Below are 26,474 nucleotides of genomic sequence, written 5' to 3'. Positions count from 1 at the left end.
CATACAAAATAGAGGAAGATTGCCACAGATGTTAGCTCAGAGCCAATCTTCCTCACCAAAAAAAAAAGTGAATTTGGATCTTGGTTTAAGCCCCTTCTCTGGTTCCAGGTCTGGTAGGAAAACGTTGAATCTGGAGGTTAATTATGAAGACAACTAGAACCATTAGCCCATTTCTTAGATATTCAAGGGGAGTCACAAGTGGTGGGATGATCGAGGTAGCTATTACAGCTCTTAAGTGATGAGCTCAGATCCTGGTCTCAAAACCAACCAGAGGAGGACAGAAGGTGAACTGACAGTCTAGATGGGGCAGCGACAATACACTTGCTTCCTGAGCACAAGGGAGGAGCATGGTTTCCAGCCCCCCTTGCAATATAGTGGGCCAGTGGAAAGTTCTGGCAATGGAAAGAGGACAGAAGTGATGCTTATCACTTGCAGGCCTGGCCCTTGAGACCCCTATGTGACCCTCCACTCCGTCTCTCCCCATACACTGTCACATATGGAAGAGAGAAGGGAAAACGACAGACTCCGAGGACCAGACGATGGGGGAGGCACAAGATGGAAGGACTTGTGTCCCTGAACGAATGCATGGAGCACAGCCTCCGCTCTTTTCCAATCACATTGGACCACGGCAGGAGCAAGAAACAATCCTTTATTCTGTTTTTCCACTGAGATTTGGGAGTTGTTGGTTTCAGCAGCTAGCCTACCCTGACTAACACTCCAGCATTCTGTCAACTGGTACTCCTGTCAAGTAGAAAACTGGTAGGTCTTTGAGACATACCAAAAACTTTCACAAAACACATCTCGCTGGTTTGTGATGGTGTCGTTGACACCATTCCACGTGACCTTCAATCCTCATTGGGGGAGCCATTTCTTTGAGTTAAGATCCTGCTACCAAAAAGCTGTAATTGAAGTGAGTCAAATTACCAAGGAGATAAAAGGGATTACAGGCCTCATTAATTAGCCTACCAGTCACCACTCCATAATGCCACTAACTTTAAAAAACTGTACTAGCAAAAGTGGAAAGCAGAGACTAGTGGACTCTGATGGAATGCTCATAGGCAGGCAAGCTTCCATATACCGATGCATGTGGCAAGCAGGATGGGACAGACTGGTGTGATGCTCCTGAGAGCTGGCCCTGGACAAGAAGTGTCAAAGCACAGAGGTGGAGGCCACCGGCTATGAGGCAGGGAATTCAGGCTTTGGAACTCCTTAGATCAGATGCTTCTTAGGCTATGTTGAGCATAACCACTTTAGATCTCAGTTTCTTCACCTGTAAAATGGGAGACTGATGCCTACTTTATAGGGTTGACATGCAGGTGATAAGAAATAGTATATAAGTAGGGCACCTTACACAGGGCGTGTCCCTCAGGAGAGCAAGAGTATACCAGAAGGAAAAACGATTGGGCCTCCAATCTCTGCAAAAGGGAGCCCTAAAGAAGGCAAGGGCAGGAGCACCCCAAATCCACTGCTTCCCAGCTTAGCCTTGGTTTGGCCTTAGGACAAAGACATCTGGTAAAAGAGTAGACAATGCTCTCTTTCATATTCTGTAAAACTGCCCCAAAAGAGGGGCTCACCTACATGATGGAGACTTTGCCATTAATCATTTGTCCCCAGGTTTGAGGGTGCCGTGGAAGCATTTTTTACACAACACTCCTCGAAAGGAATCAGCTAAGTGCTAATTTGGATAAGTTGGCTGACTTCTAATGTTATTTTTGAACCTACAAATTGCGGAAATCCAGTTTCTGACCACTTTTTCTCAACAAACTCAGCTACCCTTTGACAATAAATCTGCTTGGTTTTCTTAAAGCCAAATAAACATTCTATTTCCAAAAGCATAAAACCCACAAACTTCCCATGCTTGTCATTGTCTCAAGAGCATTTAAAGGAACTCCAGAATATAAGTGATTAAAACACTCTCAAATTTCTAATCAATAATGGAAAAAATAACCCCGGAAGTTGGCTGCTAATGTTTGACAAGTCAAGTGACAATGACCCCTGGCTCTCTCTGTGATTTCTCTGCCTTGAGAGATGAACACATTTTCATTCTTTGGGAGTGCCACATGGCACCCATTTGCTATTTTCTATGTACATAGAAGAGAACTTTTCCACTTCCCCCCGACTTGGAATTATTGTTTTTAACACTGGTTTCTGATAGTTACTTACCCAATTATCTCTTGTTACTTTTTCTCCCAACATCTCCTTCTTTTCTCTTTCTACACACCGATCTTCCCATTCATCGAGCCCCATAGTTTCCCCTATAGGTTCACATATATTTTTAAGTGGGTTTTTCTGTGAGGATACCCATGTGTCTATTTATGTGCATGGATTTCAAATCCTTGTGTCTGCCTAAGCATTTGTCTACACACGTCAACCCGTCATATGGCTTTCCAACTGACTCAAACAAAAATCTGAAGTCCTCACCTGACTGGGGTCCCTTCTACACACGGGACCTCATCTCCTCCCATTCTCCCCATCGGCTCCAGCCACGGTGGTCTTCTCGCTTCTCAAAAATGTGACGCATACTCCATCTCAGGACCTTTGCTTTGGCTGTTCTCTGCACCTGAAACCTTCTTCCTCCAAATGTCAGCTTTCTCCCCCGCTTCACCTGCCCTTTGTTCAGATGTAACCTTACAAGACAGGCCTTCCTGGCTGCTCTGCAAACCAGCCCCTCTCCTGCCCCATCAGCCCTCACGCTGCTCTATCTCACTGCATGGAGACCTATTGGTTTCTCCCCTTTTGAATGTAAGTAGGGACGTTGTTTTATTTATTGCTCCACTCCCAGCCCCTAGAAAGAGTCTGACGTGTAGTAGGAGGGCAATGAGGAGCTTCTGACTGAGTGAGAGGGAGGAAGTCCAGCAGAGCAAGAGCAGACCAGAGGCGAACGGGTGAGCAGCGGATTCTGATGAGTCCTCACAGCAACCAACGTCACCCCGTCCTTACAGAGCTCTCTGTATAACTGCATGGTCAGTTTCTAAGACTCCTTATTTTTCTGGTGTCTCAACATCCCCACAAACAGGCTGTGAGCAGTGACCACAGTGATCAGGCTGGCCCCTGCCAAGAGTTCCACTTCTTCGGCTCCCCTGTGACCTAGTGACATTCAAACCACCAATAAAACCCTTCATGCCTTTGCTTGTATACCCCACTTGTCCCCCAACAAAAGCACTTGCCCACAGCCCTCTCTCTCAGCTCCCCACTCGCTTGGGGGAGCTGTCCCCTGGGTGCTCCTTCTGTATGGCCCCCTGCGTGGAGTGCCATGTCTCCCTCCTCCAGGACCTGTGAGTGTAACAAATCCTCTAATTTCATACATCTCTCTGAGCGTAATTTCCATGGCCATGTTGGAATGATCCCTAAAGACCCACAAGGAGGACTTAGTCCCCCATTTACAACACAATAATACACTATATTCTACATACATTTATAGACTTACACATATGTGTACGTAATAATACACACATATGTATACATATTTAGACACACATATACAGAGAGAGAGAGAAGGATATCAATCAATTGATTATAAATTACTCTAAACATGCTGTGCTGGACTTGAATTACAATCTTATGATTACACTCACTATTTTATTTTGAACAGGTCTGGTGGGAGCTCCTCCGTGCTTTTCAACTAAAGGTTTCAAATCCTATAAAAACGAACACCTTGTTTGGTAACCAGGTACCAACCCACCCCAGAAAGTTATTCAGCACACACCATCTGGATTAGATTAGTTTAAAAGTAACTAGATCAATCCACATTTTCCCCAAGCCTCTAAAAGGAACACTTTTGCTTTTCTTCGGGATGCAGAGAAACCCCCACACGACAGAGCCACTTGGCGATGAAGGCAGGATCGCGGTGCATTTGATAACATAATGCAACTTTTTACCAGCACTTAAAACTCAGATATGAAATCTACACTTGATCGTTTCTGCTTGCAATTGGCCAAATTAGTGGCTCTTTCCCCATGGACAACAAAAGGCTCTCAGAAACACTCAGGGAAGCTGACCAACCAATAGGCCCAACCCAGGGATGCGGAGGCGGACAGGTGCTGTCTCCCCGCCCCGCCCCTCAACAGCCTTTTAACTCCAGGCTGCTCATTTCATGTCCGCCCGCTTCCAGGAGGTGTAGGACGATCAAGGCACATGGGTTGTTCAAGGCAGAAATGATGGCTTCGGGGCATGCGTTTTTTGCTTTATTCAGTTAACTGGAAAATTACATAGTGATTTCACTGCTCATAATCACGAAACTTTCCTTTTTTCTTTAGGAACCATGATGTTTGGCAAGTAGCACTATAAACCTCAAAAAGCTACTTGGGGGGTCGGCCCCGTGGCCGAGCGGTTAAGTTCGCGCTCTCTGCTTCGGTGGCCCAGGGTTACGCTGGTTTGAATCCTGGGTGTGGACACAGCATCACTCAACAGGCCACGCTGAGGCGGCGTCCCACACCAGAAGAATCCACAACTAAAAATACACGACTATGTACCGGAGGGGGCTTTGGGAGAAAAAGGAACAATAAAATATTAAAAAAAAAAGCTACCTGGAAGGTTAAAAAGATCAGATTTAGGGGCCGGGGACAGGACAGCTTTGCTGCACTTTTCACCAAACATGCTTTGTTCCCTGAGCAGTTAACAAAACCGGAGTGGGGAAGTTTCGAAAACTTGGAGCAAATGTGAACAGCGCGTCCAAAAGGCTAGGCTTAGGAGCGGGCTGGGAGACCGGCTGTATCTGTTCCAGCCCCCTCACTGGTTTACCGGAGGATTTTGGACAGCTCATTCTGCTTCCTACTTCTTTGGTTTCACCTTAGAATTAGGGAAAGTAACAGCATTTCTTCCTTTGTGTTGCACAGAAACAGCGAGTCTGATAAATGTAAAGAAATATGGGTGCCCACACAGTAATTAGGCTGGCCTGGCCTCAATCTTTATATGCACCCTTAATTGAGTCCCTGGCACGCTCTTCCCAGGGCGTGGTTTAAACCTTCTCCAGTGGTCTCAGCTTCACTGAATGGCCCCAGGGGCCTCTGAACTCCTTATTTACTCTTCTGTATCCTGCCTTTGCTTACACTCGTTACTTCTGACTGCCCTCATTCTTGCTAGTCTTGGTCTGTGACCTTATTTTATATACAACCGTTTGCGTGACAACTGACTAATTACATCCCTCACCTGTGAGCCCTGTTATGTTTACTTTCTTTCACCACCATCCACGAGTCTTTTTTCTAGCTATTGGTCCCTGGCCATCTGCGTGGTTCAGCAGAGGAAAATTAGACCCGGCTTCACTAGTATATATAGCCGAGCCTCATTATTCACAGATTCTATGTTTGCAAATTTGTCTTCTTGCTAACATTTATTTGTCACCCCCAAATCAATACTCTTGGGGCTTTCCTGGCCATTCCTGGAGATGCATGGAGTGGTGAAAAACTTGCGTTGCCCAACGTGCACGTCCCAGCTGAGGTGGAACGAGGCGACGTTTCACCCTCTTGTTTCAGCTCTCAAAACGTAAACAAGCATCCTTTTCATGGTCTATTTGATGCTATCCTTTCACGTTTTTGTGCTTTGTGTTGATGATTTCGTTATACAAAGTAGACGTAAGCATGGTCCTGAAGCTCGGTCCAGGATTCCTAAGCCCAAGAAGGCTGTGATGGCCTTATGGAGAAAGCACATGTGTTCCGGAAGCTTCATTCAGACACGAGTTAAGTGCTGTTGGCCTTGTTCAGTGTTCATGAATCAACAATATATATTAAATAAAGTGTCTGAAAAGGGTTCCTGGACCCAATTCCAGTGTGTGTGTGTGTGTGTGTGTGTGTGTGTGTGTGCGCACAGAGGGCTCCCCACACCAACAAGCGGCTCTCAAGATACTCAGCAGGCATCTGAGAATTCAACTCAATTCTGACATTATCTACCCGAGGACAAAATCAGATTCCACAGGGAAAGGGCTTAGTCCCATAAGACTGCCCTCCACGTCAGACGCCAGCAGCAAGCCCAGGTTGTCACCTGTGCTTCTGACCAACCAGCTACAAAGTGGAGCTTCCAATGACCCCCTCTAACTCAGGATGCCAATCCCAAGTCCAAGTTGTCACCTGTACTTCTGACCGACTGGCTATAAATCAGAGGGTCTCATGACCCCCACCTTGGGTTCCATTAATTTGTTAGAATGTCTCACAGAACTCAAGAAAACTCATTTACCCTCTAGATTACCAATTTATTACAAAGGATATTGAAGGGTACAAATCAATGACCAGATGAAGAGGTACGTAGGATGAGGTCCCGAACAAAGGAGCTTCTATCCTCGTGGAGTCGGGGCCCAGGCACATGGAATGGTTCTGGTTCCCCAATGTGTAAGTTCTCTGAAAAAGGGACTGAAGAGCTGTCCTTTTGGATTTTTATGGAGACTTCATAGTCGTGACTGACCAAGTCACTGGCCATTGGAGATCAATTTAACCCCAAGTACCTCTCCTCTCCCTGGAAGTCAGGAGTGGGAGTGAAAGTTCCACCCCTCTAATCACATGGTTGTTTCTCCTGGCAACCAGCCCCCATGCTTGAGTGGGGTCCAAAAGTCACCTTCAGTAACATAAACAAGACACCCATTTCACCTTTATGGCCCTGAAGCATTTTCAGGAACTAATGACAAGAGACCAAATATTATAACAAATGATGCTCCCATTGCTCTTATCTCTCAGGAAATTCCAGTGGTTCTGGGAGCCGTGAGCCAGGAACTGTGGATGAAGACCAAATATATCTGAAATATATTTTGGTCGTCCGAGTGACCAAATATATATACTTCTTATAAATCATAATACCGGCATGTCTTCAAACAGAAACACACATACAACAAGGTTATCCATTTCCCTAGGAACAATGGTTCAATATTTGCCAATTCAGTGCTATAAAGCAGTGACTGCAGAGAATGTAACTACCTCAAATAACGAGAATCAAGTGTTTTTTTATATGAAATAGAGTGGGATTTATATATCCACATGAGTGCTAGCTTTCCAAATGGTTACTCTTTATCTATAATTCAAACATGCACAAATGCTTTCTGGGATTACCAGCAGAACAAGTCTCAATGTGGCAGAACTTTGTCTTTGATTTTTAAAAAAATGTAATTATTCATTTTTATACATTCTCTCTGTTTTATATATATACTCTTTTCATACAATTTTCAACCCTTAAAAAAAGCCTCGCCGTGCCCTAGCTCATTGTTATCCTCACAACAGCTCTCTGAGATGCCAGGGAAGTTCCACTTTTGGCTGCACGAAAGGTCACACAGCCAACTGGTGAGGGGGCCAGGGCAAGTCCCTGTTCCCACTTCTGGTCCAGAGTCTCTCCTCCAGATTCGAGGGGCTCCTCCCTAACGCCGAGTCCAGGATGCCAAATGAAGCAGGAACTGCTTACTGCTTCTCTCTACATTTTGTTATAAGATGCTTAGTGTGATCTCAAATGCTGTGGCAGAGGAAGCACAGGGGGTGTACGTGGTGAGGGGGACAATAACAGCAATTATCTGACCCATCTGAGCGGTGAGGAGGGCTTCCAAGTGGGAGGCAAGGCCTGAAGAAAGAGCAGGAGCCAATCAGGTGACAATGAGCTTCAGGCAGCAGGGACACCCGAACACGTGGATTTTGGGGCTTTATGAAAGTGGGGTTTTATTAGACCTTGAGCAAATTGCCCATGGTCTCCGTGCCTCAGATGACCATCCATTACATGAAGATAATAATAACACTACTTATCTCAGAGGATTGTCATGAAGATTAAGTAATCTACTATATGTGAAATGCTCAGAATGCCTGCACTAATTTCCTGTGGCTGCTGTCACAAGGTACCACCAACTGAGTGGCTTAGAACAACAGAAATGTGTTGTTTCACAGTTCTGGAGGCTGGGGAAGGATATGTTCCAGGCCCCTCTCCTAGTTCTGACAGTTTCTTGCTTCGTGTCAGTATGACTCCAGTGTGCACAGGGCGTGTCTCCAGTGTATGCGTTTCTGTATCCAAATTTCCCCTTTCTATAAGGACAGTGATATTGGGTTAGGGCAAGCCTAATAGATGAGGGGCAAGGCTTCCCCAGGGAGAGAAGTCCAAGGCATCCAGCCCTACATACCGATCTATGTCATCCTCTGGGAAGTAAAGGACGTCCTGACCTGATCCAACCTTATCCATATCCAAAGTTATGAGACCACCTGATAACCAGACCCCACCTGCACTGATACCATTTTAACGATTTTTTTTTCATGATCTTTCCTTTGTCTTGTAAAGAAATAACTCACATACCTATGCCTTATAAATTTAGCCCTACCCTCAACCCAGTGCAGCTCTTACTGCCCATGGGTCCTGTCCCCGTGCTGCAGCTCTTACTGCCCATGGGTCCTGTCCCCATGCTGCAGCTCTTATTGCCCATGGGTCCTGTCCCCATGCTACTCCATGCTATTCTCTGTATAAAAGAGCACTACTGCCAGACCTTGAGAGTCCAAGAAATCTTTCTTTCGACTCCTCGCTGAGCCCGCATCTAATGACCTCGTCTTAACTTGATAACTTCTGTAAAGACTCTCTCTCCAGATAAAGTCACGGTCTCAGGTACCAGGGGTTAAGACTCCAACACCTCTTCTTTGGGAGGATGTCCAAGTTAGCTGTATATAAATATTTATCTTTATTATCATTACCTCCATTGGTTGTTTTGTTCAAAGGTATGAGGAAGAGACAACTCGAGATTGGGGAACTTAAATTTGTTGTGGCCACAATCTCCATAACAACGTGACGTTTCTCCAGCTGCACTCAGCAGCCCAGGAGAAGGTAAATATATGAAGTAAAGAGAGGGAACAAAGAAAAGGGGATGACACATCGTGTTAATGAGCCAAAGACAACTGTGGGCAGGAATACTGACGGCACTGCAGAGAGGGAGAGCTGCTCGCTGCCCTGTCTTCCTCCGTTCAGGGGCCGCAGGGGGCCTGATGTACCACGTGGACAGAAATAAACTCCATCCCCTTCTCGACCTCAGCCGAAACCCCTTCCCTACACACACGCAGAAGGAAAACCGAGCTTTGATAACTTATTAAAACAAATGATAGTTTCAATCTGTGGAGTAAAAAGGTCTTCTGAGCCAGCAGCAAAGTGGATGCCTCGGGCCAGGTGTGGTCCTAGTGTTCTTTGAAATGGTCGGAATCATCTCTGATCTGGAGACAAGCAATAGTAATCAACAGGTCGAGTTACCGCAAGTGTCACCCGGGCATCATTGTAACAGAAATGATTTCTGGGGATAATCTGGAAGTCAACAACCCAAAAGGGAGAGACAATGGGAGCTGAGAGGTGGGCCAAAGCTTAGAAAGAGAGTTGCTCCGTTTTAGATGGAGGACTGAAAAGGAAATCGTTAAAGCACACCTGTAGGCAGCAGTAGCTCTCAGCAAAGCCCCAGGGAAGCAGACTCTCTCTTCCACGCCTCCTTCCCTCCTCTGAAGACCCTTCCAGACCGAATGCTCTCCTGTCCCTTCATCCCAACACCAGAAGCAACGTTGGCGGCGCCTGTTCTGGATCAGCTCCCTTTGCTAAAGTTCCAGCTTCCAGAACCTTTCCTTCTTTCCCCTCTTCCACTTTTAAGACTTGTTTATCCTGAGTTCAAAACCCTGAGAGCTTTGCTAGATAAACTGCTAACTACAATGGCCAATTAATCTGTGCCAGCATGGCTGATGGTGACATCTGTCTTCTAAAAGAGGCATGAGCTGCCCCTTAATGGAACATCAAAGATCGCTTCAAAGGAACAGGGTGGACCGACATCACGTTCCTCCCAGTGCGATGCACCGAGAAGGACACAATATAACAGCTGGGACAGTCCTGCACAAACGCCTAAGAACATAACTGCGGGGGCCGGCCCGGTGGCACAGCGATTAAGTTCTCACATTCCACTTCTCAGCAGCCCAGGGTTCACCAGTTCAGATCCCAGGTGTGGACATGGCACGGCTTGGCAAAAGCCATGCTGTGGTAGGCATCCCGCATATAAAGCAGAGGAAGATGGGCATGGATGTTAGCTCAGGGCCAGTCTTCCTCAGCAAAAAGAGGAGGATTGGCAGCAGATGTTAGCTTAGGGCTAATCTTCCTCAAAAAAAAAAAAAAAAAAGAACATAACTGCAAAGAAACATCAGGCAAATCCAAATGAAGGGACATTCTATAAAATAATCATCTTATAATCCTCCAAAATGCCAGCATCATGCAAGATCAAGACTGGGCATCTGTTCTAGGATGCGAGGTGACTTAAGGAGACAGGAAAACTGAAAATAATGCGTGAGCTGGGATTTTCTTTTCCTCTAAAGTACATTATTGGGACAAGTAGTGACATCTGGATGAGTTCTGTAGAGTAGACAACAGTGTTGACACAGGGTTAACTTCCTGACTTCGATCGTTGTTCTCGGTTTTGTAAGATTTGTCCTCGTTCTTAAGGAACACACACCAAAGTGTTTAGGAGTAAAAGACATCTCGTCTGCAACTTAGGAAAGAATAAAGCAAATGTGATAAAATGGTAACATTTGGGAATCTGGGTAAAAGGTATAAAGGAGTTCTTTGTACTATTCTTGCAAATTTTCTGTGTCTGGAAAAATAATAATAAATAGTTAATATTCAGTGGATATATAGATAGAATAAAAAGTGTGCAATGCTTTCCAGCAGGTCCCAACCTTGGCTGCACATTAGAATCACCTCAGGAGATTTAAAAATACCAATGCCCAGGCCCCTAGCTAGAGACTCAGATTCACTTAGCCTGGGGTGAAGCTCCAGACATCAGCATATTGGAAAAGCTCCCAAAGGTGATCCTGGCATGAACCCAGAGGAATAATAAACAGCCAGTTCAGCCCGTGACATTGTCAGGTGAAGGGAGAGCTCCAGGCTGGGGTCCTTCTGAGCCCCTCATGTCTGCTCCTTTTAAGACTGATCCTGGGGGGCAGCAGAGACTCAAAACAGGAGCAGAGTCCTGGGTCCAATCTTGGTCCTGCCACTAATAAGCTGGGAGACATCCCGGCAAATCCCTTACCTGTGCCCAGCCTGGGTTCCCTCCACTGTAGGATGAGGCCAACCAAGAGCTGCCTTCGAAGTGAAGTGAGCATTTCCAGGAGGGGGATGCACAGCTCAATAACTCTTGCATCCCTGGGCCCTCATGCCCTGCAGTGGGTTTGCACAGGATGACAGCCTGAAATCCTTGTGAAGTCCAGGTGGCAGAAACGGATCTGGGATAGTAGGGCCGATCAATTTCTGGTATTGCTGGCTGGCTCTGTCACAGCTGGGTGACTCCCTGCACAAGGACTGAACTCTGCAAGGGTTCTTGGTAAAGAGGCTGGGGGAGATAGAGGGCACCACCCTCCTCCAAGCAGCAGGGATGCAAGCTGGGGAGGCCAAGCTCCCACGGAGCAGCTGGGGCACCTGCCACTGGCCCCTTCGTGAGACAGGCCTGACCGGGCTAAGGTGCCCTCACTAAGAGGTGAGACCTCAGGTTCCCCCTGATCCCAGACTTCAACCTCGGCCCCACTCTAAACTTCTAATGACTTCTCCACTCTGCTCAACTTTCTAAAACTGCACTGCTCAGAATGGTCGCCACACGTGGTTACTGGGCACTTGAGATGTGGCCAGTCTGAACTGAGATGGCCCGTAAGTGTAAAATCCACACTAGATTTCCAAGTCTTCATAAGCAAAAAAGAATATAAAATATCTCATCAATAATTTTAAAAATATTGATTAACGTTCAAATGATAATATCTTGGATACACTAGATTAAGTAAAATTTACTAGGGAAATTTGTCTCACCTCTTTTTTAAAATTTTTCCTCCTGTGGCCACTGGAATATTTAATATGACATATGTACATTAGATCATATTTCTATTGGATGGCTCTGTCCTAAAGTCTGCATACTGTCCTTTTGTGACTTATTCCCCAGTGATAATATTATTAAAACCCAATGGAGGGGCTGGCCCCGTGGCCGAGAGATTAAGTTCGTGTGCTCCACTTCGGCGGCCCTGGGTCTTGCCAGTTCACATCCTGGGCATGGACATGGCACCGCTCATCAAGCCATGCTGAGGCGGCGTCCCACATAGCACAACCAGAAGGACCCACAACTAGAATATACAACTATGTACTGGGGGGCTTTAGGGAGAAGAAGAAGGAAAAAAAAAGATTGGCCATAGATGTTAGCTCAGGTGCCAATCAAGAAAAAAAAACCCCCAATGGAGGAAGGATGCAGGATAGGCAATGGCATCAGCCCTGGGCCCCAAATACCCTCAGTGAGAATCACTTAACCCTGTGGTTCTCAGGCTTCTGTGATTCCAGCCAATTCACCCTTCCCCACAGCCTCCTGAAGTGCAGATATTGTCAGGGAATGTCCACTCCTCGCAGCACTTGAACAACAATGATAATTATATTAATTTACAACCAAACACTCAACACTGCACTTTGAACCCAACCTGTGAGACTGAATCACGAACGTCTGACATTCCATAAAGTAAAGCTTTCAACTAATATATCAGATGCTACTCCACCTAATAATTTACCTTCCCAGAGGAAGAGAATGTGTGGATAATGAAGGTCAATGGTGCAGAGTAGACTCAAGTCACGTTCCAGAAAGTTCCACAGGTTCCACAGAGTCTGTAGTTTGTTTTTGCTCCAAATGGCGCTGTCTGACTGTCTTCTAAGGATGAAAGGCCCCTCGCTTTTGTGTGTGTGTGTTTTAGCCACATGCACAGGAGCGATTAACTAAGACATTCCCTTTGGTCAGGGCTTCCTCACAATAACAGACCTGGGACTGTGGAAAGCTGAGGTGGGTTTCATCTGTGTTCTGTTTCCAGGGACTGATCTTGTCCATGGACCGATTTTATGTTGGGTCCAACCTGGTGCCATCCATGTTGTGTATGGGGTCTCTGCGCTGAATTTCCTGCTGTAAAAAAAGCCTCTTAAATTCAGTGACTGTCTCGGTCTTCAAGGGAGTTTTCTAGAAACCAGGAAGAAGGAAATAGAGGTATTTTTGCAGACGACCAGTGGCGCTGGACTCAGGAACCAAATGACTGGTTTGGGCCAATAGAAAGTCCAATAGAATCCAATAGAAAGTCACTCCCACCACGTGGGCTGGTGCTCGGTAACACTGTGAGAAATTTTCCCAGCCCAGAAGCTTATAACCTATTCCCCGTTCAGCTGGATCCGGGGGTTGAACGTGATGCTTCGGTTCTTTCTTAAAAAATATATAGTACATAATCTTCATTAACAAGAGAAGGCAGACATAGAGGACAGAATGCATACTCTACATTAAAATATATACGTGATGAGAAAAATCACTGTTCACTATTTAATGTCCTGGGGAAAAAAACAAGGAAAGAGCAACTTCATAAAAAAGTTATTCCTGCTTATTTTTATAACATCTATACCCAGAAGTAAATACTGGATGCATAGGGTATTTAGAAAAAGCAATAATGTGTCTAGGCCTGCATCCTCAAAATTGTATTGAAAAAAGAGAAGTAAGGTCTTGCAAGAGGATGCTCTGAATGTATATATAGAATATATATACATAGAAAGAAAGATAGATGGATAGACAAATATCTTTTAAGATCTTGCAAGAAGATGCTCTGAATAGGTATATATTATATACTTAGAGAGAGATAGATGGATAGTTGAATATCTTTTAAGATCTCAAAAGAAGATGCTCTGAATACATATATAACATATATATATTAGATATATACAGACAGAGAGAGATAGATGGACTGTCGAATATCTTTTAAGATCTTGCAAGAAGATGCTCTGACTATACATATGCATTATACATATATACAGAGAGAGAGAGAGAAAGATGGATAGTCAAATATCTTTTAAGATCTTGCAAGAAAATGCTCTGAAAATGTATATAACATATATATATATTATATATACAGAGGGAGAGAGATACATGGATAGCCAAACATCTTTTTATATATCTACATACACATATGTATAAATCAAATAAGTTTCTACTTTATTGCAGAAAGCCATACTCATTCTAAAGACATACTACTCTTTGCTTAGGAAAATGATGACTTTTTATAAAAAGGGTGTCAAGGGAAGATGCGTCGATTTCTTAATACGAACCCATTCTGCACCCTCTGGTTCTATCATGTCCACATGGGCAGGAATGAGAAAGGAGCAAGGCCCTCTGTGGACGGCATTCTTGCATCACCCACTTTAAAATTAAATCTGAAACGGAGTTCTGACAGGCCTGCTATTTTCTTCAGTGCCAAGAGCCACACAATGGACCTTTTTTTTGGACAAAGCTCTTAAAATGCTTGGAGATTCAGAGGTACTGAGTCACGAAACTGTAGAAACACCGCACACCCGTTCCTGCCGGTGCCCCTGCTCACTCTTTTGGAAACAATATTATATTTTCTCTGCGTTGGGCAGAAGGAAAGAAATATTCTAATTAGAGTTGCAACCTGTTTGAGAGAGGGGTGACAGAGGAGGACAAGCTCTGACAGTGGGTGGCTGTCCTTTGGTCTGGCAGCCTCTGAGCAGGGGAGGCAGCAATGGTCTCAGAGGAATCTGTTTGATTCTCCTTCTACTCAGGTGGGCTCTACCAAGATGCTGGAGCCCAGCACCACATAAGCTTCAAATGTGCGCTCGTAAGTATATAACATTCAGCATAGAGTGGTGGACAGCGTGGCACGGATTCATCACTACGCAGATTCATTATGCCAGTTAGCACTCTTGGAAACATCGTTGAACCTGTGTCTTTAGAGAGGGTGTAATATGCAGCACAGAGAGGTGAACACAACATTTCACAGAAATATCAGTGGGTATGTGTATGTGTGTGTATGTGTGCGCCAGGAGCCGTCTGCATGTGGGCGTGCAGAGGTGGCTGAGGGTGGGAGAGAGAGGACTAGAAGGGATGGGAGCAGGAACAGAGGAGGAGAATGTGGCGTGAGGCAGCGGGAGGCCCCGAGGAAAAGCGGATCTCCACACAGGCTTAACGACTTCTTCTCTCTCCTTTTCAAAATTTCAAAATCAAATTGGCCCCCCCCCGACATGCAATTGTTTCACTGAGGTTGTGAAATAATTGAGAGGTGTTGCAAAGGCATCCTTGCATGGCGAGCGAGGGACCGACTTCAAGTCTGAACACTTCTCAGAGCGATATTTAGTTTGACATTCATGGTGGTGAACATTCAGCTTGAAATGAGGAGGGCAAAAGGGTCAAAGACGGAAGCAAGTTCCATAGAGGAAAGAGGAGGGGAAAAGCCTGAATTCAAACCCACTGGGCGAGAGGGTTCGTAGAAGCACAGCTGTGGCTGGATTTCCATCTCCTGGGCTTCGAGGAACGGAAGCCTTGAAGAAGAATGCCACAGAGCCGTCTCTAGGTACTCCAGACTCCACTTTGGCTTTTAAAAATTTTTCCACCTTGCTCAGATTCCAAATATGCAGAAAATAAAACAAGACAAGCCTGCTGGTCTAGCCCAGAGTTCCTCAACTCCAGCGTGAGGACCAGATCATGCTTCGTGGTGGGGTCTGTCCTGTGCACTGTGGGATGCTGAACAGCAACTCTCGCCTCTCCTCACTCGATGCCAGTAGCAACCCCAGTTGAGACAAATAACACTGCCTCCAGACATCGTCAAATATCCTCGGGGGCAAAATCTCCCTGGATTGAGAATCACTGGTTTAGACTCAACCTTAGGCCAAGCTACATTTTCATCAGGTGAAGGTTGCCATCTACCATAGGATTACATGGCACTTTTTGGTGAATATTGATAACTCAACCCACGTTGAAGAGCCACAGAAGAACAGAGCAGTCTGAGACAGGGACAGACCTTTTGCCTCAAGGTGCTGATTTATGGCATCAGGGAGCAATAACACTATTTAAAAATAACTCTGGGAAAAAAAATAGTCCTGTAGGGCATGTAGCTTTAAAAACAAAAGGAAATCAGAAGAGATCTCCGATTTGCACGTGAATTCTAAAGTTTCAACAAACACAGAAACTCAAAGAGGCAGAAGAGGCAAGACCACAGACCTGCTCTGTGGAACTCTCCACAGCCTTCCAGAACCAAGTCCACATAAAGGGTCCTTTTCAACCCAAGGTACGGATGGCGCTGGGTCTTTGCATCGTGTCTGATCTGTCCACAAAGCATTCAGTGCTCTGGAAGGTGTGTTTAGTCACTCAGGCCTCGGAGGATAGAGGATAGAGGAAGGTGTTTAAAAACGACTGTCCCTTCATTTCACAATCAAATTGACAAAAAGAGGTGTGTAAGCCTGAACGTGGGTTCGGTGTACATATTTTTTTAATAGAAAAGGGACTGTAAAATTGTGTGCATTCCTCAAAGCGTATCCCTCAAAAGCTGTACAAATTGGCCTTCTAGATAAGATCATGCATTCTCATTTCCACCTGTCTCCTGTCGAACAGGCAGAGAGGGAAGAAGGCCCAGTGAGCTGGGTCTCTCTTGTTCCAGAGTCTGATGACTTATGATTTCTAAGCCTGAGAGCTTCAGAAGCCGCTGAGCACAAAAAGAAGGAAAATCTTCTACGTCAAGAGGAAGGAAAAAAGGATGTCGTAGCATAGTGCTCTTCTCAGACTGAAACACTACGCTGAAAGCTGTCACGAGAAAGCATCACACAGGCCCTTGCAGACAAAAAGGGTTATTTTACCCAGATTATTCCCCCACATTGCAGGGGGAAAGGGACTCATTTGTAATCATCAAAGGAATGCTGACAGACTTGAAACAGGATTACATTCTATTATACTCATCCGAATTAAAGATTTGTTTTGGAGATCATTCTTAGGTTTCTTCCTCCCTGCTCCTCCAACCCCAAATGAGGCAATTTGTATTCACAGGACATCTGAGGCAGACATGAAATCAGACAGTTTGCAAACATACGTTGCAGATTCAGCGGCCTGAATTTTAATATTGCCTTGTTCTCTGTGTGTGGAAAACTCGGCTCTCAGATTGAAAGGAACCCCAAGCATCACTTCACTCTCTAACTTGTTAATACAGGAGGAAATCAATTCCAGGGGCCTGAGGGAGCAAGTGATACAGGTGTCCAGAAGGGCAGGTATGGAAGTGTAAAATCTACGTATGGGAAGAGTTGTCTGGTAGGTCTGTGGACACACTACTAAACCCTCAATTCCAAGCTTGTGGTTTGGGTACCACTTGGAATGTGACCTGCCAAATCTACTATTCCTCCCTCAAACTGTTTTATCTGTGTATCCATGAACCCAGTGAGAAGGAAGCTTCCCCAGGCTGGGACTGATTCTTTGGAGTAGCCCTGTATTATATCTAGCACAGCATCTGGTACTTAAAAGATTTTAGAATATTCTTGTTCTTTGGTACTGAACTCCCATTGTGTAATCACCATGAAACTGATGGTCCCCTGGGGAGGAGTCTTGGGTACCTCAGGGCTGGAAGTCATAAGTCAGTGGGAGAGCTCAACTGGGTCAGAAAACTGTCTCCTGACTTTAGCTGCCAAAAGGACAAGATGTCTTAGAGAACACCTCTCTCAAGGCAAGGAGATGGCACTCTACAAGTAGAAAAACAGAGCGAAGAATGTGGGTAAAATGCATTAGAAGTTGTACCATTTCTTTTCTTTATATCTCAGTCCTTCCTTCTAGACTCAGTGTCCTTCTTCATGAAGTGCATCCTTTAGTAGTTCTTTCAGTAAGGATTTATTAGTGGTAAATGTGTCTTTATTTCACACTCACTCTTGAAGATAGTTTAGCTGGGTATGAAGTTCTGCACTGACAGTTTTTTTCCCTCCAAAACCTGGAAAATATTTCACTGGCTTCTGACTGTTGTTCTGGCAAAGATTTTTATAGATGACATTGTTTCTCTCTGATTGTTTTAAGACTGCCACTTTTTTTCAGTATTTTATAGTTTTAATATAATAGGTATAAATTTATTTTTATTTATCTTGCTTGGGATGCTTGAATCTGAATCTTTCATCAATTCTTGAAAATTGATCCCAAGGTATTATCACTTTGAGCGTTGCCTTTCAAACATTTTGAGTGCTTCCTTATTCTGTCTTTCTGGAACACTGATCAGATTTTGTTGAACCTTCTTTCCATACTCCATGTCTTATAAACTTTTTTTTGTATCTTTACCTCTTTTGCTGCATTCTGAATAATTTCTCCAGCTCATTGGTCTAATGCCTTGTCTCCTGCCCTCATGTACCTGTTAAGTCCTGGTTGTAAAGACCATTAAAAGACCCCAGTGTAGCAAGAGGATCAGAGCCAGCTAACTTCTCTGGTTGCCTGGTCAGTCTTCATTTTTGTTGCCTGAATGTGTCTCATTTTTAGTGACTTGCTCATGCATTTAAAGAGTGTTTGTTATATTTTATTCAGCAGCTCTAGGTGTTCTGTTGGGAAAATAATTTCAGAACACCAGTTCTACCATATTTCCAGAAACAGATTTCAGATCCTATTCGGTAATCAGTTCTCTGAGGCCAGATGGTGCTATCTTTAGACAGGACATGGAACGGACAATATCTCTAAGTCCTGGCAAAGATTTGACTATGGTAGATCAAGAGATAAAAACATTACAGAAGTGGTGCTGCTCCAAAGGACTTGTAATTTATTCACCTTAGTATTAGAGAAGCTGCATGGGTTCCAATCCCCAAAGTTACTTAGTCTCTTTTTTCCTCGGTTTCTTCAATTTATTATAATAGTGTCCCCTTCATAGGATTGTGAAGATTAGACGAGTTAATCCACATGAAGTTGTTAGAACGGTGTCTGGCACACAGAGCTTTATGTGCTTGATACAGTAACACCATTTTTAACTCACCAACTTCTCTTACTTGTGCTGAGTGAAGCCAGCAAAGAAGTTACTGCCTATCCTGGGGCAGAGCTTTAACTGAGATGGTGCACACATAGGGGCCAGCGAGGGGGAGCAGCAGCATGAGGACCTCCAGGGGAAGGAGAAGTTCAGAGAGAACAGACTAGAGTGACTTGGTCAGCCCCCATCTGAGATTCTCCTTTTGTTACTAAAATCTTAGGATTTATGTTATTAAGGAACGTTATTTCCTCCCAGAAGGATACAAACACACCAGCTTATTAAAATAGCGACCCAATATCATAAACTTCACAGTGTCCTCACCCCCATTACTTAGCTCGAATGACAAGAGTATGGATTTTTGAAACCAGATAAGTACTGGGTTCAAATCCTGCCTCTAAATTTTACTAGCAGTTGTGGAACTGGGATAGGGGGCAACGGAGGGGATGGGGTGGCTAAGAGGGGAGCAGTTGTCTTTCAATGTCCATCACCCCCAAGGTGGTGCCTTTTCAAGAATTTTAAAGGTGCTGACAGGATGGCTGAGAAGATCAGTGGCCTCCAAATTTTTAAAATCACGAATCCTATCAGTAAAAACATTTTGAGAACACATCTCTCCAATATACGTACATTTAGTTTTAAGTTATGTACTGTTCAACAATTTATATGTAAATTATAAGCAAAACAACTCCTTTTTTAAAGAATAGAAAAGAAACAAATAGAAAAGAACAGAAGTTGTAACATTTTTCTCCTACATCCACTGGATTGCCTTGTGTACGCACCTGCTTTGGATGGAGTGGGATGAAAAGATGCTAAAGGAAGAAATGGGAAAAGGTCAGTCTACTCAGCGGGCAGTTGAAACAGTGGCAGTCACTCTGTGAACTATCTAGAAAGGTTAGGCAAATTGTGGCTCCTTTTTTTTCTGGCTTTGCCCCCCGACTCAGCACCCACTCAGGCCAAGTCCCCCAACCTGGCCCCATCCCTGGGCTCCTGTTAGAGTCTGCCTCTGCTCTGCTCCCCAGATAGGTGGTCTTGGGCAAGTTAGTTAACTCTCCGAGGCTGGGCTCTCATCTGTAAAGGGAGACTAATACTTACCTCATAAGGTTGCTATGAGGATGAAATCAGATAACACCATGCTTATGTGTTAACTTTTACTCCCTTCCTTTCTGTTCCTTCTCTGAAACTGCTGCTAGGCTGCCCTTTCCAATAAAGTGCCTGGGAGACCAAAGCCATCAATAATGGGGCCACTTGCTCGCACAGACTCCTCTTCTTTGCTACAGAAAGAGATGGCAGAACACTTTTCAAATGTAGTTACTTTCCATGGAAACAGACTAACAGTTTCAGATGCTTGCTCTTCATCTCTCTTCTTCTGTGACAGCCGGACAACTCCTTCAGACATTGGGTTTGTTTTTCTTTGGTTACGAGCTGGCTTTTCACTCCATAAAATTTTTGAAAGTGAAGACAATTCCTGAATAAAAGGATGATGTGACACGAAGTCATAATAAAATGGAGAGCTCTGTGTGTGTGTGTGTGCATGCATACATGTATGTTGGGATACAGTGACAAACTGACAGCTGGGAAAATACAATCCTGACCTCCTTGGTGGTGAGCCCGGGATGCGGGTGGGGGTGGTGGTGAAGGGACACCCCCCCGTCACGCCTGTGTGCCTGTGGATGAAGTGGTGCACAGGCAGAGGCAGCCTTGCCCTCTGAACACCAGAGCGGTGTTCTCAACTCTGGCTGTACACTAGGATTGCCTGAAGAGCTTTTAAAAAGAGATCAATGCCTGGCTCTCCCCAGACCAATTAAATCAGAAGCCCTGGGGTGCTTCTTGAGCACCCACACATTTGTTTAGACTCAAGCCATTCCAATGTGCAGCCAGGGTTGAGACTCACTGCTTACCTAAACAGAACAGAAGGGTTCAACCGCTCCTAAATGGACTCCATCAGGACCTGGGTCCCACCCCGGAGGCCCCAAGATCAACTGAATTACTATTTTTCTACATTCTGACATTCTTGGCCAGTGAAATAAGGAGCTAGGGTCGGGCTCATTTGCTGGGCTGCAAATGATCTGGTAACAAGCACTATTTCGTGCTTGGGCTACTGATGGCGGGGAGAGGACATCAACCCAGAGACCCCCTTCCAGCATGCAATGACCTTTCTTTGAGGTCTGGGGACATTTGGCCCTAAAGGCTGCCCCACTCTCCTTGCTTCTCATCTCCGTTCGCTTCTGCTTCCCACATTCAGCACTCTGTGCCCTAGAGAAAACCAAACGTGTAGACATAGGTCACGACTACTTTGTGAAAAGTCAGGAGTTTTCTCTGAATCCAAGTGGGAACTAGAACAATCTTTCACCCTTTCCTTCCCTCCCCATCAGCCCATCAATCGCTTTGAACTTCTTTAAGAAGAAAGAAGAGAAAGGGAAGATGCAGGGAGAGAAGAAAAGACCCTGCTTGCTCTGAGCAGAGAGTAAAACCACCCAAAAAATGAACAAAAACTGAGGGACGTGCAAACTAAGTTGAGAGACACATTGAAATAGCACTCTTCAAGGCAGGGCAAAATGGAGAGGATCCTTCACTTTTTATGGCTGGAACCCCAAGTGGGACCTCTCTCTCCTCTCAGCCTTCACCCCTGCCGTGCTCTTTGAGCAAAGTTGATGCTGACATTATACTTTTATTAAAAAAAAAAAAAAAATCAATGATCAGTTTGGACCTCTCAGGCCAAATCCTCAATTTGGGAATGCAGTCAAAAGAACAGAACTCCATCCCAAAGAGGAAAATGGATGCCAGCCAAGCACATTTGAGTATGGGATTAAGGATCAGAGGCACTAATTTTGCATGAAATGCTCCTGTCTTCCTGGGATCCGTTTTTAATGCAGTGATGATAGCCTTCCAGTGGTCGCTGGCAGCATCTCAATATCTTCAGGGATGAGAGAGAAGAGGGTGTTTGGGGAGCCTGTTTCCCAGCAGGCTTGGAGGTGATTAGCACAAGTCACGAGCGTGGAGGGGGAGGAGGAAGCCAGACACAGCTTCTGGCTTATTAAGAGTGAGACCCGATGCTGGAATCCCCAGGGCTCAAAAACCCAATGACCCAGGAAAACTACACCAGCTGACAGCCCCAGGAAAAGGCTCAAGGAAGAGCTGCAAAGAAGAGAAAGGCTTAAGCAACTTTCCAAAACTCTGCCCTGCTAATCTCCCTGGAGGCCCTACACTGTACAGACAATGGCTGGGACCCCCGATACGCTGGCAGTTTCTTTCACATGGCTATACCATCTTTCCTCCATCCCCTTCTTCACAGAGTATAGGGGTCCCAAGGTCCCTCCATCCTCCTCCCCCCCTCCCCCGCGTTTCAGTTTTTGATGTTTCCCTTTTTTAGGAAAACAAGCATCTGCATTGCCAATGCCGTTCTCCAGTGCTCTGCTATTGTAAAGCTCCATCGGAGAGAGTCCACTGTCTCTTTACAGGCACTGGTTTCCACACACCCCTCCAAGTTCATAAAAAGGAACAGGACCGCCTGTCCCCGGGAAAGCAGGCATCAGGCTTTGAGGACTTGGGTGTTGGGGGAGGAGGGGGTGCTGGAATTATGTGATCAGGATCCACTGGTTTGACTAAAACATTCAGCCCAACACTCAGACTATCTTTGGAGCTTATGAATTTTCCTTGATGCCGTATATCACATGGTTAGGGGGTCCCTAAAGGTTCGTTAAGTTTCAAGGGAAACTAATCAACTTTGGAAGACTTCATCTTTCTTCCCTGGACCTTTTCTCATGTTTCTCTGATGCCAACACAATACAGAATTCAAATTTAAACTTGAATGTGTCTCTGGTTTGGGAGGACATTATTTTTCTCTTCTTCTCCCAAAAAGGCAACCTGGCACTCTCTCCCCAGTCCTCAGATCTCTGGAGGGCAGGGCTGACCAGAAGAAAAATGGGGGCTGCTTGTGGATGGACCTGGCAATATCACCACCTACCTACTGCTGGCTCAGGAAGTTTTAAACCCTGGAATTCCGGTTCACACCAAAAGCAAAAGGAAATTCCTTTTATCATTTACATAATTCAGAAGAACATGTACCAAAGCATCTATGTATCAAAGCACCCATTTCCCTTAGGATGCAGCGTCCCTGTTCCATAGCTCAGGTTTGCTCACCCTCTGTAACAGCTGCCACACACAGAAAATTCTAAACTTGGGTGGTAACCTATAGACCGCTACAAGTATTACAATTGCTTCACTGAAGAAACAAACGCAAAGTGTCTATAATCTGGGAAAACAATCTAATGGTTACACTGCAATTTACCTAAAGCAATATTTGTTCAGTTGCAATGATGTCACACACACAAAAAGCTTGTCTGCTTTCACTTCTTTCCTTAACCATATTCAGAGCTAGACGGTAGCTGAATTCAGAACTGCTCTTCCATAGCTTAAATCAGCAAATCAGGACTTTTCTAGCAGCCAAGAAAGTTCTATTACCAAAAAAAAAAAAAGTCAATAACACTTCAAAAGCATTTCCCCAGCACATTTAACATCCACAGCATTCTGATGCTGTGGTGCTCGATTTTAAGGACCACGGTTTGCTTGCCAAATAGGCATATTTTGGCTTCCTCTGCTTAGGTAGAAACACTGCCTTGATATTAAATATTCAAAGCAAAGAACCTCTGACCTAAGGGCTCTCAGCTAACAATGACATTCTCTGTAAGTAAACTAGAAACTCAACTCAGCTTCTGGTTTGCCAGGGTTCTCTGCCATGTACTAGTCTACTGCACACACAGGGCTGAGGAGTGACTCTGTTTACCATGATTATTTTGCAAAAGACCCTGCTGGCAGGGCCCTGCCGTGATATGCAAAACCTGGACTTGGCAGAAGATCCCGGAGAAGGGGTAGAGTGGGATTCAGAGCTGCTTCCTGGGCCGGGCAGGGGCTGGGAAAGGCTGAAGGCCTCCAGCCTGGTCAGAGGGAGACCCATGTCTGTTACAATTGCAAGGACGTTTGCGACTCTGAGCAAGGGCAGCGGTAATATAAGAACGCGGCTCCTATAGCCATCATCAACCCAGAAACTTCTTTCACTTTGCGGCGCCACACCTACAACCCCAGAACTACCTCAGATCAGCTGCCAGAGCCTTGGTCCGAGTCCCCGGAAAGAAAAGCCTCACCGTTTACCGGGAGAAGGAAGTCGTTATTGTTTAAGGGTCACTGGGACTGGAGAGGGGGGACGCTGGTACCTTTTGGCGATCAAGTCATGCCCCTCAGTCTCCTCTCTGTTCGGTAAACTTCTGCTCATCTCTCACCGCTTCTCTGGCGGACCTCCCGTCCCCGCGGGGTTCCCTCCCAGCCTGCCGGCGCAGACTTTAGGTCAGGTAACTCCCGGGCAAGTCTCATTACGTGGACACCTGGGAGGCTGGCTGGGGCGCACCTGGACTACGCGGGTGGTAAACCAAATGCAGCTCGTCGGACCACAACACGTGTATTTTACAGCGCTGGGCGCGGCAAAGGGCTCAGCTTCGGGAGCCTCCAGAGGACACGCATCCCTCAGAGTTGGGTCGCTGATGCCGGGAAACTGACGAGGTCAACAGCGGGGCGAGAAACTCCAAATACTGTTACCCACCTTCCTTCTAAAGGGGCTCCCCTGCCACCACCCCAGACGCAGCCACCTATATATACCAACGGCTCACACCAGGCAAGAAAACTGGCTATGAGCGCGCCCCAACTTTAATCCAACCTGGCCGTGCCCCCTTCGGGCGGCTGCCCCCAGCCGAGGGCTCACCTGGGCGCACCGCGGCGCCGGGCGCGCAAGGCCAGAGACCGCGCTTCTTACCCGAGAAGTCGGTGAGCGCTGCGATCTCTTTGGAGCAGACCAGGACAGTGCAGTAGAAGAGGCGCAGGAGCTGCCCCGGCGGCTCTACCTGCCTGCGGAGGCCGGGATGCTGCGCGGGCTGAGGCGCGGGAGGCGGGCGCGCGTGTCCCGGCAGCAGCATGGTGCGCGGCGCTGCGGAGCGCGGGCGCGGGCCCGGGGCGCGCGGGGGGTCGCTGGGCGGAGAACAGCGTCACATGGCGGGGCGAGTTGGTGGCCAGCCGGCTTCGCCGCCCCCCGCCACTCCCCAGCCTCGGCTGCCAGAGCCTCCTTCCCGGCGCGGGCCAGCACCGGCTGCCCAGCAAAGGGGAGGGGGCGGAGAACCGGGGCGGGGCCAGAAGCCCTGGGAAGGATCCGCGCAGTTTCCCCGAGAGGAAATCTCCGCTGCCGCCGCGCGGGAGGAAACGAGGGGGGCCGAAGGGAAAGTGTAGCCTTCGCGTGCCCCGCGGCAGCGGAGGCCGGTCCCTGGCGCACTGCCCGCCGCGGAGGGCGCCCCCCACAGCGTGCCGAGGGCCGCGCAACTGGAGCGCCTTCCACGCCCGGGTCCCCGCCCCGGAGACGGCCCGGCACCCCTGGCCCGGCCTGCGCGGGCCCGGTGCCAGCCTCGCCCTGGCCGCCGGAGGAGCGCGGCCGGTGCCGGTGACGCACTTCGGAGCCAGCGCCGCGCGTGGAGCCCGAGCGTCCCCGGGGCGGGGCCGGGGCCGGGGCCGAGGCTGTGGCGGGGGACGCGAGAAGGTGGGGTCCTGGAGGTGTGAGACCGCGGAACTGAGGTCCCTGCGACCCGCCGCGCTCCGTGTGCAGAATCACCAAGCACGCATAGTTAGCCCCATTTCACGGAAGAGGAGACTGAGACCCCGCGCATTGCCCAGGCTTACGCAGCCAGGAAAGGAACGAGCTTGGGGGGAGGGAGGGGTCTCAAAATGGGTCAAATGGCTCCAGAGCTGGTGCCTTTCTCTCCGACTACGCTTCTTTTGGGTGCCGGTTGTCTGTAGCGCTCAGAGGATCTGACACTGGACCGGCAGAAACAGCCACCGAGCGCTAATAATTGGGCTTTGTTTTAAAATGGGCCACAGCATCTTTCCGAACCTCTCGATTACGCGCGGCGTGGACGTTTGGACGCCCAGCCCGTGGGCGAGGAGCTGATTTCTTGGCCCCGGCTCGGGGGAACCGAGGACAAGTGCGTGGGGGCTCCGTGGCTGCGCGCCGGGTGCGGGAACCTGGGTCCAGCGACCGAAACCCCGCGCGCCGCGCGTGGCGTCCCGGCCAGGCGGCGCCGGCGGGAGAGAGGGGGCCCAGGCCGGCGGGCGCTCCGCATAAAGTGTTCCCGGACTCCGCGGGAGGCCCTGCCAAATTCGCGCGGGCCTGACGCGGAAATGCAGATAATGAGGTCCCAGGGCGGGCCCAGGCTCACTGCCCCGGCCGGCCCGAACAGCCCCGCAAACGCCGCAGAGCGCGGAGGGAGGAGGCGGAGACGCGCTGGCTTACCTGGAGGACCGCGAGGACGCCGGAGGGCTGGATGACATTGGGTCCCACGCGGTGTTGCAGCAAGGGCAGGGTCGGCTGAATTGGGATTCTCGGCCCCTTCCTCCCTGTCGCGGGGTGGGGCGGCAAGCGCTAAACGTCAGTATTTGTGGAGTGGGACCCGGTTGGCCAGGCACAATGCTTTTAAAAATCTGCATTAATGGGGCTGGTCCCGTGGCCGAGTGGTTAAGTTCGCGCGCTCCGCTGCAGGCGGCTCAGTGTTTCGTCGGTTCGAATCCTGGGCGCGGACATGGCACTGCTCGTCAGACCACGCTGAGGCAGCGTCCCACATGCCACAACTAGAGGAACCCACAACGAAGAATACACAACTATGTACCGGGGGGCTTTGGGGAGAAAAAGGAAAAAATAAAATCTTTAAAAAAAAAAAAAAAAATCTG

General features: G+C 47.2%; 1 protein-coding gene across 14 annotated transcripts in view; it reads right to left on the bottom strand.

Moving 5' to 3' along the window:
* The window catches only part of EVA1C (eva-1 homolog C), a 117,716-nt gene extending 91,557 nt beyond the window's left edge, over nucleotides 1-26,159 (bottom strand). For 5 of the 14 annotated variants that reach the window (XM_070597120.1, XM_008534557.2, XM_070597119.1 and 2 more), the window contains exon 1: nucleotides 24,520-25,083. In XM_070597120.1, the coding sequence (XP_070453221.1) occupies nucleotides 24,520-24,679 (160 nt within the window). In that variant the 5' untranslated portion in view covers nucleotides 24,680-25,083. Of the gene's footprint in view, nucleotides 1-23,926; nucleotides 24,102-24,519; nucleotides 25,129-26,040 lie in introns of those variants that run through there. The other 9 variants (XM_070597114.1, XM_070597116.1, XM_070597118.1 and 6 more) reach the window with 7 other exon arrangements.
* Nucleotides 26,160-26,474: the final 315 nt, after the last annotated feature.

The sequence above is a fragment of the Equus przewalskii genome, chromosome 27, assembly GCF_037783145.1.
Source record: "Equus przewalskii isolate Varuska chromosome 27, EquPr2, whole genome shotgun sequence".
In the NCBI taxonomy this organism is placed as follows: Eukaryota; Metazoa; Chordata; class Mammalia; order Perissodactyla; family Equidae; genus Equus; species Equus przewalskii.
Note: the sequence above shows the minus strand (reverse complement) of the source record. Positions and strands in the feature narration are given on the sequence as shown.